At 44.3% G+C, this 13,669-nt stretch overlaps 1 protein-coding gene and 1 non-coding gene across 7 annotated transcripts; both read right to left on the bottom strand.

Annotated features, from left to right (window-relative positions):
* Positions 1–3,683: 3,683 nt before the first annotated feature.
* Positions 3,684–11,393, bottom strand: gmeb1 (glucocorticoid modulatory element binding protein 1). 6 transcript variants are annotated; one of them, XM_035525693.1, is made up of 10 exons: positions 11,310–11,393; positions 9,185–9,337; positions 8,094–8,140; positions 7,715–7,836; positions 7,163–7,266; positions 6,614–6,762; positions 6,168–6,299; positions 5,951–6,088; positions 5,500–5,622; positions 3,684–5,115 (listed from the first exon to the last, which is right to left on the bottom strand). In XM_035525693.1, exons 2-10 carry the CDS (start codon positions 9,316–9,318, stop codon positions 4,253–4,255), a joined length of 1,812 nt encoding a protein of 603 aa, XP_035381586.1. In that variant the 5' UTR covers positions 9,319–9,337; positions 11,310–11,393; the 3' UTR covers positions 3,684–4,252. The 6 variants fall into 6 exon arrangements, with proteins under 6 accessions (XP_035381586.1, XP_035381588.1, XP_035381587.1 ...); XM_035525695.1 differs by having other exon boundaries at positions 11,305–11,331; XM_035525694.1 differs by lacking the exon at positions 11,310–11,393 and adding an exon at positions 11,151–11,284.
* Positions 11,394–11,590: 197 nt separating this feature from the next.
* Positions 11,591–11,726, bottom strand: LOC113577258. The gene has a single exon (XR_003410608.1). It is a non-coding gene; the product is annotated as a U11 spliceosomal RNA (small nuclear RNA).
* Positions 11,727–13,669: the final 1,943 nt, after the last annotated feature.

Raw genomic sequence — 13,669 nt, 5'->3', positions numbered from 1 at the left:
TCATGGAAAGTCTTCGGCACACCACGGCGACTCTGCGGCTGCTGTCATCCTCACACCTGTCTCTCCAATAAGGACGATACAGAAATAGCCGGTCCCTGTCCGAGGATGCTGTCAGAGGACAGCCTCCTAATCACCTTCAAGATAACAGGTGAATTTTCCCCCAACAGCTTCATGTTTGACTGAACAGGATCTTTAGTCTACAATCATTTTCTACATTGGAATATCGGTGTGTGTGTGTGTGTGTGTGTGTGTGTGTGTGTTTGTGTGTGTGTGTGTGAGAGAGTGTTTGTGTGTGTGCAATTGCCACAGTAATAGTGTAATAGTAGAGTTAATAGGTTTCAGGATTAAAACAACTGCAAGTAGGTCCTTGAGTCAGGTGGTGAATAGAGTCAGCCAAGACCAAAGGGTATTCAAGGAGACAGTCGCACATAAAGACCCCATTTACATCTTGCATTAACATAACTGTATCTCCATATCACTGTCTGGATAATAACGGCCAATCTCACCTTTGCATTTGCACCTCATTGGCCAAGGTACAGGGTCATTCACAACAGTTGTAATTATAGTTCTGACTGTCAAGAGGCAACAGACACCAGTTTGCCACAATTACATTGGGAGCTACAGAAAATGTTACCACAGTAAATTGGTCCCTGCGAATCAACAAACAAAATTCCCATTGCATTCTTGTAACAATCTGGTGGCATAGCTGTGCTGTGGGTTACTTTCAACCAAACGCTAACACACTAGTTGGGCACATGCATGAGATTAAAGTGTGCATGGGGCAAAATCTAATGGAGCCAAACGGATGGAAAATAAATATCCTTTACACTTGGAAGGATCAAATATATCCTTTACAAATATGTGGCAATGTACAGTCTTCTACAGTTTGTTTACTTTGTGTACTATTGGGACTGAGATGGTCTGGTCACATTTTAGGAACCATTTATGTAGAAGTCCTGGTAGTTCCAAAGCGTCCACTAACATATTCCCACAACATTATGAGCAGTCGCCAGAATCTGACATTTGATTTAATGAACTTATGTGCAAACCTATCTAAAAGGTGGGTGGGGTGTATGTGGCTCATATAGTTTGTTATTCAAGCACTATCTTTCTTTCTGCATACTATGCTGGTTTAAAAAAGATTCATTCGAGTGTGGAAAATAGATAGGACAAGCCCATATGTGAATTTCCAGGCCTTTAAGATTGCAGTAGTCTCTTTTCATATTCTGCTCCTTTGCTTCTCTGAGGAAGCAAACCTTTAATGGGGCAATGTTGCTGTTTTGAACCTTCTGAACCAGCTTTTTGAACTGTTAGCCTCTGTCTGCACGATGGCTAGGGGGAGGGGGTCAGTGCGTTCTTATCAGCTGAAGGGACAGTCCAGTTAGCGAGGACGTTAGGAACGGAGGGCACATATGTCTACGAAAGTGCAGTAATATCCAGAGCTCCTGCGATTGGCACAGATGTTGCTCTACTACCTTTTTTAGTTGAACCGGAAGGAATGAAAGTAATAGAAAAACAAACCATCTGCTGTGAACGCTTTGCTTGATGGAGATGTTTTCGCTGTCCTCCCAACAGGGTTTGGCGAGAGCCTGATGATAGCCGTATCCGAGTTTGCTATTTGGCAAGTACCTGACTTGAATGCATGGAGTGGGATGAAATTGAAAGCTTTGGACCTATTATGAAACAACTCTTAATGCCTGCAGGAAGCAGAGTCACAATCCCCTCCGCACTGTAGTGAAAACACATGCAAGTACTATTGAATCCGGAGGAGTTCAAATCCCAGAGGACCCGAGCCCACATTCTACACGCCTGCCGCTCCATGCCCGTAAGGTCTTGCAAGCTTCACACGGCCCAGGCCTCATATGTACAGTGAACTGAGAGCAGAGACAAGCACTCTAAAACTCACAGCACAGTTCATCTTGGGCTGCCAAGTCATTGTAACTGTCTGGCTGTGTGCACAGTCATGCCATAAAGGCAGGTGAGCTACCCCATTAAGGATTCAGTCGGCTGACACAACAGTATCCGGCAAAGGGGAAAAAAAAAACTGGCCGGCCTTTACCCGCCTCTTAGGACTGAATACAGTGGCAACGCGCTGCCTATTCAAACGCGGGCTACAACATGCAATACACCGCGTGGAGCAGCTACATTTTGCGAAAAAAAGGTGTTTTTTTTTTTAAAAAAGGTAATATAAAACAGCGCTCGGCGAAAAGACATGAATGCGTTTCTATGGCGCCTGCCGCCCCTCCCCGCTGGCCTGTCGGGCGCTGACAGGACCCTGCGGCTGTGATGACGGCTGGCACAAACAGGCCGGCGTCAAAGGCTCCGGCGCCGTGACAGCTCCCACCCATCACGGCCGCGATGCGCTGCGTGACAGCCAAACAGGCAGGGGGCCGCCGACAGAGAAAGGTACGGGGACGGGAAGATTAAAGTCGCCCCGATCCCTTTCTGCTTTTTATGAATGTGGTTAGCGACCACTTGCTCATGCGTATGCTTTAGCTGCAGAGTCAAGATGGACCTTGAGCGCTCCCTGCTGGCCAAAGTATGCAGTTACCTTTTTTTTTTTTTAATACACTGGTATGCAAAACACAGAACAGTGCAACTGGTTAACCAATATATCTTTATTGGCTTGTCTTTGTACTCCGTAGCATTTTACAAATAGCTGACAGTTTTTGTTCAATACAGCATGTCCGTAAATAACAAGGGAACCATTTCCTTTACAGAACTGCATCAGACGGACAAGGTACACTATCCTGTGCCAGAATGCACACAGAGCTTTGTAATATTGAAGTTCCAGGCACTAATTGTCTAAGATTCTGTCACTCAATGGCCACCTTCAGAGCCAAATGGTCCTGTTCTTGTGGAGACGAGCCGTCTCGACCCACATGCAGTGCTACAAGCATACAATATCCTGCTCAATGAGCATACACGGTCAAAATGGCCATGTTTCCCTGGGGTCGAAGAGTTTAGCACAGCATAAAAAAGCCAGTCTAAGCCTTGCCTCTCAATGCTTTTGCCACGGTACGACCACAGCCTTAAGGTAGGGCAAGGATTACTTTCAAACCCTACCTCTAGTGTATAACGGCAGTCAGTTGGGAGATTATGGGTTAATAAGATGCATTTATTCTTCAGAAGGGATCAAGCAGTTAATTTCTGCATCGTACATAAACGTGATGTAGAGGAAAAGGAATGTTTATTCCAGAGATTAACAGAAATGTTCCACTTTATGCTTTAAATACTTTAATACAACTGCATGTGTGCAACTAATTCCCCTCTGATGTTGCCTATTAATGCAGAGCAAATATTAATTACAATAAATTAATATTAATTAAATAAGTATGTTTAGAAACCGGCAAGACAAGTATTTCAGTCTTATCTCTTTGTGTCATAAATTATTTGTGTCCACTGAAGGCTAAAATTATGGACTTAATCACAATAGCCCATTCGTTACTCCGCCTGTTTCCAATATAGTATCGTAGAGCCAAGGAAGAACTACAAAACCCAGTTCACCACATAAAACCTGCCATTTATAATCAAGGGAAACAGAAGGGCCATTTTGTTTTAGGCAAGGACTTGCTCAAACACATTCAAAAAATAATCCTCAACAGTTCTTTATATTGTGCTGATATATACAATAACACTCTGATAAAACACATATCCTTAAACAGTGTGATGTACCCTGTTACGTTTCCACACACACAAGCCAGTCACCAGACAGTGTTACTGCATTGACAGTCATCATTTGATGAAGGGCAAATGATCACTTGAAATGATGATAAAATGTGCAAGTTCTAATACAGTCCAAGATGTTACAACTTAGTACAAATATTACTATTTTCTAGTTTCACAAGCATCTACACAGTTTTCAAGTATTACAGTCTACTAGAGTCTAAATTCTAGGTTAGTGGGAACAGGGCATTGTTGTAATGGGGGTCCCTAACACTTTGGCACTATGATAAAGAAAAAAAAAGTGCCCAATCTAACCTTCTGTGATCCAATAAAAAATAAAAAATACTGAACTTGTTTCTACAAAATCATAACAAAATGCACATGCATCCTCTGAAGTTCAAAAAAGAATACTGAAGTAGCTCATACAAAAGCAGATACACAGATTTCAAACGTGGCCATGCAGACCTCATTAAGAAAAGTAGGTACAAAAAACAGACTTGGCTGCAAGTGCAAACGTCTCCGACCATCTCAACGGTCAGAGTGTGTGTGTGTGTGTGTGTGTGTGTGTGTGTGTGAGTGCATATTATTAAGATTTGTCCTCAGCCTCTGTCTGCTCCTCCTCCTCCACCACTAAGATCTGCAGGTTGTGAATTTGCCCATTGGTTTCCAAATGCAGCTCCTCCGTGTTGCCCTGCACCTCCTCTAACTGCCCCTGCACCTCTTCTAACTGCCCCTGCACCTCCTCGGAGTCTTCCTGCACCACCATTTCATTTGACTCCTCCCCGTCGCCCTCCTTCAAGGTCATGGCGCTCTCCATCGGATCCCCCTCGAGCTGCAGTGCCACCACGCCCACTCTGTGCTCCCCTGGAACGGGGTCGATCTCGATTACCGTGGCGGCTTGAGCCTGGCCCTCATCCTCCCGTACTAGCACCGTCCCTGTCACCACCTCGCCGTCCTGGGCCACTCCAGCCGTGCCTGGGGCCAGGCGCAACAGCTCCACGGGCCCCATCACCGTGCCCAGCTGGGCGGGCTCCGGTGCCGCCGCCGCCGTGCCCAGCAACGTGAGCGCCTGCGTCGGGTGCAACGTGATGGTTTCGCCTTTGCCGTCTGCGGCCGTGGCGATGCGGGTGAAGAACTGCGAGCCGGCCGACAGCGTGTGCAGCGTGAGCGTGCTGGCCGGCTGGGCCAGGCCGGCCACGGTGAAGGGCCGCCCCATGGAGGACAGCGTGATTGGGGAGAACATGGTGAACTGGGGCGGCCGCAGGGCCACGGCCTGTGCCGACGCCGGGCTCAGCAGCGTGGCGGAGGCTGGCCGCTGGAGGCGGGGCCTCTTGGGAGCGCGTTTGGCCGGCGGAGGGGAGGGCAAGAGAAGGCTGCCCAGGGCCTGGGGCTGAGACAGCCAGTTCTGAGTCTGCTGCTTCTTCTGCTCCTCCAGCTGCTGCTCCAGACCTACACACACACAGAGGCTGATTTACAACACAACACATGCACACACACACGCACAATACGCACGACACAGGCTGCTTTACACACATCACACCGCACCACACACCCACCCACACCCCCACAGGCTGCTTTACACACAACACAGGCAGCCTTACACACTACACAGGCTGCTTCACACACATACACACACACACACACAGAAGCATGCAATGCTTCACAAAGAATGTCTGCAAGATCTTTCTAATATTTTGACTTCTTTATTGCTGAGGTAACCTGATATGCTCTTTAAGGCATTGCAACGTGAGCAAAGAGGAAACAATAAACAAACAATCCAAAATGCTTTAATTTTGAGTATAACAAGGGATTGCTCTCTCTGTCAGTACTCACTTGTCAGAGTTTTGAGGACCTGTTTCTGTCCTGGGTCAGTCATTTGTCGCCGAACGCAAAGGATGCGTTTGATGGAGTCCAGCAGGCCAAACACCTGAGCCAGGTTACTCAGAACAGCCACTTCTGCACAACAGAGAAAACACAGCACGCCTGACTGCCGGCATCAAAAACACAGCACGCCTTCATGTCAACATCAAAACCTGCAGGTGCACTAGCACAGCAAGCGTGGACAAGCCACTTTATGTCTGGAAACACGTGTGTTTTGCTGCACAACCTGCAACTGTCATCAAAAATGAATTCTGTCTAAACCAAGTGACTGTCGAACTCTCTAGTCCACGCTGAAACCTTCCGTTGTGGTCCTTGCGAGCGTGGCTCAGAGAACTGGCTGTGGCATGTTCAACCGGGCCGCACGCAGAGCAGTACTGCAGTACTTGGCCCCCTGCGTGCTCACCAGCGTCCTGCAGGCCGGCCTGGTCGGAGTGGAGCTGCACCCCCCTCAGCATCTCCAGCAGTTCCGTACGGATGTTGCTGACCACCTCCCCCATGAGGCCCACGTCAGCGATGCCCTTCCAGAAATTCAGAGTCTCCTCTGGAAGACAAGGCAGGTCATGAGGACAGTCTTTGGGAAAGCTCTCCGAAAGGCTGTTGACGTTGTACGTGGAGCTCACCAGATATCTCTGGCACCTCCTTCTTCTCTATGGTTTCCACGGTAGCTGAGCTCCATTCCAAAGAGGCAGACGCTTCCTCGGGCTTCTCCTCTAGCATGACAACCTCTCCCCCGTTACCCATGGCAACCTGCCCTGAAAACCACACAGGTACAGCATGCTAAACTAGGAACTGCACACAAATATTTTTGAGAATACACTCTCAAGGGTTTGGGGTTTACAAGCCAGCGTGTTATTTCCTATTTTGTAAAGTTTAGTAAGCATTGCAATAAATATGTGCAAGAGCCTGTAAGCATAGTACAAAAAGGTCAATTCAGGGTGGCCATCTGTGTCTCTCTGTGTGTGTGTGTGTGTGTGTGTGTGTGTGTGTGTGTGTGTGTGTGTGTGTGTGTGTGTGTGTGTGTGTGTGTGTGTGTGTGTGTGTGTGTGTGTGTGTGTGTGAAACTCACCTTGGACAGAAGAGGGAGTACTGAGCAGGCTGCTGTCGGGAGGAAAGCGAGTGTTGTTGATAAGAAGGTCAAACTTGGTGCTGCGACAGGTGTTGGTGCACAGCGTGCTGTGCTGGTAGAAGTCTAACTGCCCTGAGTCCATCATTTTCCTACACACAGGGGGCAAATACAGGCATTCACATGTTCTCTAAACAAGATTTATATGTCCTCGCTCCCAGAACCATAAATGGCATCCTGAAATAGACAGCAGTTGTCATGGGCAGGATTCAATGAACATATACAGCATAACACTATATTATACCATAATAAAATGTGTACACATCTATTATGATTATGATTCTCAGATTTATTGTAGACGTGGTTTCAAACCAGACAGGAAAAGGTACTCCAGAACAGATAGTAGAAACAAGCAAAACCACACGTAACTCATTTAGGGTGCATTTTAATCCATTTTAAAGGTCTGAATGTATGAAAAGCACTTTGGGGTCATTTATGGGTATCTGTGTTCTTTTGTCAGGTGTAAAGGATTCCTCCCACAACCCCTTTTACCTGAGCATGACACCACCCATTCTGATGGCACGCTTCCAGTCTTTTAGAGTGGCTTTACCGGACATGTGAACAAACTGCTTAGGACTGATTAGCTGGTCCTCATACTGGTGAGAGAGTGAGAGAGAGAGTGAGAGTGAGAGAGAGAGAGTGAGAGAGAGAGAGAGAGAGTGAGAGAGCGAGAGAGAGAGAGAGAGAGAGAGAGAGAGAGAGAGAGAGAGAGTCAATCAGCTAGCAAGCAACCCAAGCTCTGTTCCTATTAGAGATTAGGTTCTAAAATGACTATTTTTCTCGTAATAGGGCTACCAGGAGAAGTGATACACAGTCTTAAGCGCTGTTCAAGGAAATTGGATTGTGTGTTGCTATTACACTAATCTCTCAATGCAGACGGAATAGTAACATCTCATTCAAGAAGACTCTCAAGCAGCAGCACTTATTAGTCTCAAGGCGAGTGATTCACAATCATAACATTTTTCTCCACACAAACCTCTGGGCTGCTAATCTGACACATTTTCTGAAAGTCTTTTTAATCGGAAGCCGTTCAGAGATACTTACCTTGACACATTTGACGTTGATACCGGGACAAACGAATTTTTTGAACAGAAGAACAGCTTTGCTCTCTCCGCATGTAATGGGATATCCCAGCTCGACATCCTCTCCTGTTACTAGAGCTTCATCTGGATTGCATGTCCACAAGCACATAACCACAAGTACACATGCGATAAAATACACCACACATGTGAAGCCTGCAAACTATGCACAAGGACAAGCTCAAAACTGGGGGGGGGGGGAGTTAAATACCAAGGACTGTTTAACCTAGACTGGGTTGTTTGTGATTCACTAATGAAAGTCCTTTTTTATCAAAGTTTAGGACAAACCCTAGTCTGGGAAAATCGGCCCTAAATCATTCCACTGTGACACTACGCTGTCCTACCTTGTGCCTCCACTGTGACGACGGTGGCACCCGAGTCCTCCCCAATCCTGCAGACAGAGAGGTCCATTTAGAACAAGGCCCTTGGTGTATTATCAAGATCCTGTGACACCATGCTCCATCAATGCTTAAAGAGTACTTACAAAATGGCGCATAAAACTAAAGTGCATTTTCTTGCACAGCCTCGAATGGTTTTTCAGATATGTTTGCACAACTGATGTACCTCTCGCACCTCTTGACAATACCAAGACTACTATCCTTGGGTGATGCTATTTAAGGTCATCAATAATCTACTGAAAACCTCTGGGTGAGTGAGGGCCAGAGCTCTTGACCGTGCTGCTTGCTTTCAGTACAGACCTACAGAGGCTAAGAATTCTTCTACCTGACAATTATCATCTTGGACATGTAAGCGAAAAAATTGCCGTAGCTTCCATTGCGATACTGATGACACACGGCTGTACATATCAGGACAATAATAATGTCCACACTGAAAACCTGTATTATTATTAACATTTTTATTTTTACATTTCTTTTTAACTACTATATTATAAAGTGACCTTTTGTATGACTCTGTGCTATATAAAGTCAAGTATTACTTTTATTGTTGTTGTTTGCATTACACACCTGTGGTAAAGGTCACGTGCTGCACACACAGACAACATGTATCCCTTTCCAGGTTTATCTAAGGTTATGCAATCACATGACTGAGTGACCCATCATCACTGCAGCTATGCCTAACATGATGCCAGTGAGCCATCTTCCTGTGGTTGCCCTGCTGTGGTTGCCCTCATGGGCCAGTGCTCCTCGGTTAATTTGTAGCCATTCACACATGCCCTTCGCATTCCTGCTACAGTGATGGATTACCTGAGGCTCTGGCCTCCAATAAACTCTCTGCCACACTCCAGGTTGTAATCCATACTCTCTCTCGCATGCCTTGTAATCTAATCCACACTTAGTCTTCTTTATGCAAATAAATGCAAATAAATGCGGACTGAACTAGTGCAGCCTCTCGGCTTGCAGAGGTGCTGGTGTGCGGCTGACCTGGACATTATTGCTCAGTGTCCTTATGAGATGTGTGGTATGCGCTCACTCACCTAGATGCGATAGGCTGTAGCTGTAGGATGACCTGCGTCTTGCTGGCGTCAGTAGCCCTTGTGTCTTCATCTTCTTCAGCAGCCTTAACCACCACCACGTCCCCCACAGACACGGTCATTTCTGTCTCTGCCATGCCCCACTCCTGGTGCCCACTGGGAAGAAGTAGAGCAGTCAAACACCAAAAAGCTGTCCTCCTCTCTTGTGCTCAGTAAACAAAAAAAACAAACAAACCAATAATTTTTTTTAGTTTTTAGCGAGTCAAACCCATCATGCAACAGTCTGAAATTTGAAATTTCACTCGGCCACAAGACCGGGTTCCAGCGTCCATTATAAATGCTGTTAGAAAGGCAATAGCTGAGATAAACCAAGGATATCAGCTTCAAATTAAATGAATGCTTCATGAACATTACAGTTCTTTGCATTTTTTCTCCAAATTTGTTGTTGCCTATAACAGAACAATGAAAACTGAAGTGACAATCATGTCTGGGCGTAACGGTGTATGATTCTATTTTTCCACTGCAGAGGTGGCAGTGAGTGTTAATTAGATGTACGCAACACACAACAATAATTGTTTTTAGACCAGGGGTATTCAAATCACAGTCCTCAACCACAGACCCACAGATTTTCCACTCCGCCTTTATCTAGGAGTCAGGTGGGATGAGGTGGCCAACCAGTTACATTCATCATTTAATCAACTATAAGGGATTACAAAATCCAGTACTGGATTTAGATTGAAGGTCAAGATTTGAATACCAGTGTATTAGACACACATTTATCACTGGCAAAATGACAAATTTTCACTTTTTTTTCTTCTATTGCAGAGAAAACCCTTAATAGACAAACACAGCAACAATTCATGTGGATGTAGACAACTAAAAAGTTATAAAACAATAAAACCTAATGAGTTTGCTGTTTTCCTATTCAGTTATGAAGAACCAAAACATATCCAAAAACAATATCACCCCCGTTCTAGGTTCACATCCAGCTGGATGGCTGAATTGGCGTTTGGTGAGATGCCTTAATAGAACTTGCTTGATTTGTTTTTTAAACAACAAATAACAACTAAAAGTAATGAGTCTGTTTTTAAAATGTGAATAAAAAGTATGTTTCTCTTAGCTACATTTTTACACTAACGAAGGACATATACTTCCCCCCTCTGAAACAGAATGCATTATTTAGGATATAGAAACATTTATCACACATTTCGCTTTCATTTAAATGTTGAATGGCTTGCTGCTATCAAGTTTAGTAGCTAGCTACGTAGTAAGACCGGTTTTTACTTTGTTTTTAGGTTTTCTGGGTGGAAATTATATGCATAGAATAGCGACTAAGCAATACACATCACTAGGTGCCCATCCCTTGTCGTACATTTTAGTTAATGGTATTTTTTAAAGAAAGATAACTACACTGAAATCAATAAAACTGACTGGCCTCACTAAGCAGCAGAACGTCCTCGAAAAAGTGACCTTACAAGCAGCACACGATTTCACCTCCTCGCTGCCATGTAAACGTTATATGCTACTTTGATTAGCTAAGCTAGGTGATTTAGCTACATTGAACACTGCTGTTTAGTTTTGGTGGCCAAGTTTTGACTCTCGGCGGAAACGTGTTTAATGTCAGTACCCAACTAAAGCACATCTCGTTGGGTCACCCGGGTGCTGATATGAAGCCTTTGCGTGTTTGAGCCATAATTTGGCCGGATGAACGTTAGCTAGCTACAGAATAGCTGCGTGCCATCTCGTTTGTCCACACATCCTGCTAGCATGCTAAGCTAACCTACACCTGAACAGAAAACAGGATTCCCTTTGGACGGCGGCTTTCATCGTGAAGGAGAAGCGCTACGAGACGTTCGTGGGCTGTGCGTCGTGCCGCTGGATAGTAAAAACCGTACGGTACGTCGGTCGACGCGCGTTTGAATGTCTCACTCCCCCTCAAAATGACGTCTCCCCGTGCGGCGGCACGTACACGGACAGCAGCGCCGCGACGACGCGTCTCCGCCATGCCGGTGGGCTGCGTCTCGACGCTCTCCGCGCTCGGTAACGATCAACTTCACGCACGCCCTCTGTCACGAGCACCGCGCGCAGAGTTAAAATTAACAAAATTTTTGGGGTTGACCGACCTTACCGTTTACAGCGACGCCGGACACATCCTTTCCGAAAGACTGGCGAACATGCGCAGTTTGTGGAGCTAGACTTCCTGGTAGCTCTCCGTTCCAGCACGACCCGTGGAAGATCTTTCGCCACAAACTGCCCATTCACCAGTTTTCATAAGGATAAAACAGCTGGAAACCAGCGATTTATTTTTACTGGATAGTAAAACTGCAAAATCGGGTACCTTAAAAGCACACGTTGTATTATACTTCCTATTTGGCGATTTTCTGTTTTAATTGTTGTTGACAATAAATATGGGGCGCCAAGACAGACGATCATTAGCAGCCCCTAGTTTTAAAAATTGTGCATCCGAAATCTCTTGATAGCGATTCCGCAGTAGAGTTAGAGAGTCCCTTTCCCTACTGTGTTAGTCACAACAGATGCCCTTTTTAAATTCACCATTGCCGGTGTAGAGAAGGACTCCAAACATACCATGCGTCTCGGCTATGGTAACCAAAGTATCATTATAAAGATTCATTATAAAATACGAATCTGGCATTATTTAAGTATATTACTAATTGTGTCCTTTATATAGTTGTAAAACCATTTTTTCAGCAAAAAAGTGAAATTGTATAAATCTGCGAAAATCGGATGTAGAGCATTATGGGATATGCACTATCCTGATAGACATGCCGTCCATCCAATAGAAAATGAGAGCGCCACTGAGCAAAGCGATTAAAACATTACGATTAGCTTTGCACGTATTTATTGACCCGGTATATGTGAAGACAACTATGAAACATCCTCATTATTGTTGTTGTTGTTGTTGTTGTTGTTGTTGTTGTTGTTCGAGCACCTAGTGCTTGGAACCCTTTTTTAATTGTTGTTTGTTTTTATTTTAACCCGCTAAAACGCATTGTGCAGATCAAACCGTATGGACTAGAGGCATAAAACTCAGTCAACAAATCCCTCCCATTCCTCTCGCGAGCGAGATGAGCCAAATCGGCCTGAAGGGGGCGCTACAGCAGAGCAAAACGCGTTGAGATCATTAACTTCTACCACAACATTTTTGCAGATTCTGATCTTTGGCTCAAACCAAATAAAAGCACAATATGGAACCATTAAGTTTCACAATATCGTCAAAAATATTCACGAGTCTGAACCTCAATAATTCTAAAAAATCATTTTAATATTTCAAAACAATATAGCCGCCATGTGCATGTGCATTAAGGAAATTAATGAAACTTCAGATCATTTTTTAAGCACGATTCTAAGGTCGTCTGTTTAGTTTGGCGAATATAAGTCAATAGGGAGCGCTGTAAAAGATAGAAAGCTACACCTCAGTATTCTAACATCAGTTCAAGCTGAAACTTTGCATGCTGTATGTTTGGTGCAATGTTATACGTTATATGTTATATGTTGCAATGTCTGTCGAAAATCATGAACGCTATTGGCCAATCAGTGTTCAGCAGGCATTTGACAAGCTTAGCATTGACCAGTCATGAAAATCAAGTATAACTACAATATATTTTCAGTTACGAATATAAATTTGGATTCATGTGATTCTCTCCAGTACTCCTAACAACTTTGTAATTACAAGTGCTTTTAAAAAATGTCTGGGTTTTTTTTTGCATTCTTAAAAAATTGCACTTTCTAGTTAGTCCTAGGACTTTGATCCTGTCCTTTCGAAATTGGTCTGCAACGTTTGGTCCAAATTGAGGAGGCCCTTTAAGGGGCGCTACAGGGACAAGAACATCTGAAATACTTAAAACTCACATTATCATTTTATGCATACTACAGATAACTGTTGGATGCCATAGAAATTCAGATTTATGAGCTGAATAAATTTGCCATTACTGATCATGTCAAAATTCAGACTGCCTGTCTAGTTATTTAAAAAAAAAAAAATCAAGAGCATTGTCTAAAGGCTAAAAGGTCAATGAATGTTCAGTCTAATAAAACATCCTCACCGGGCCTCACAGGTACAAACTGCTTAAGGGCAGAAGGGAGGTAAAGTTGGAGACATCAACACATACATTTACAAACAAATGTAATGCAGTATAATGGTAAGACAAATTAGCAACCAGGAAGCTATATGGTGCACAATTACCTACTTTGCAAATAGTCACAAAACTTTGTTTCTCAACTTTCTTCCGATTTTATGAGTCCTGGTAAGAGTGGACCTGTGAACTATAGGTTTATACATGGGTGTGATATTTAGCAGGTTCTGGTGTGACCCTTAGGCCTTGTAGGCACAAGGACCCATACGTGCTTGAACTTGGAACTGCCACTTGTGACCGATTTATTTATTTATTTGGCAGTTTTTATTTATTAATGATATTAATATTATTATATCATCATTAGAATTCAGGTTTTGTAAACTGAAAATTAATA

This window comes from Electrophorus electricus, chromosome 4 (genome assembly GCF_013358815.1).
Source record: "Electrophorus electricus isolate fEleEle1 chromosome 4, fEleEle1.pri, whole genome shotgun sequence".
Lineage (NCBI taxonomy): Eukaryota > Metazoa > Chordata > Actinopteri > Gymnotiformes > Gymnotidae > Electrophorus > Electrophorus electricus.
This window is presented reverse-complemented; position numbering and strand designations above follow the sequence as displayed.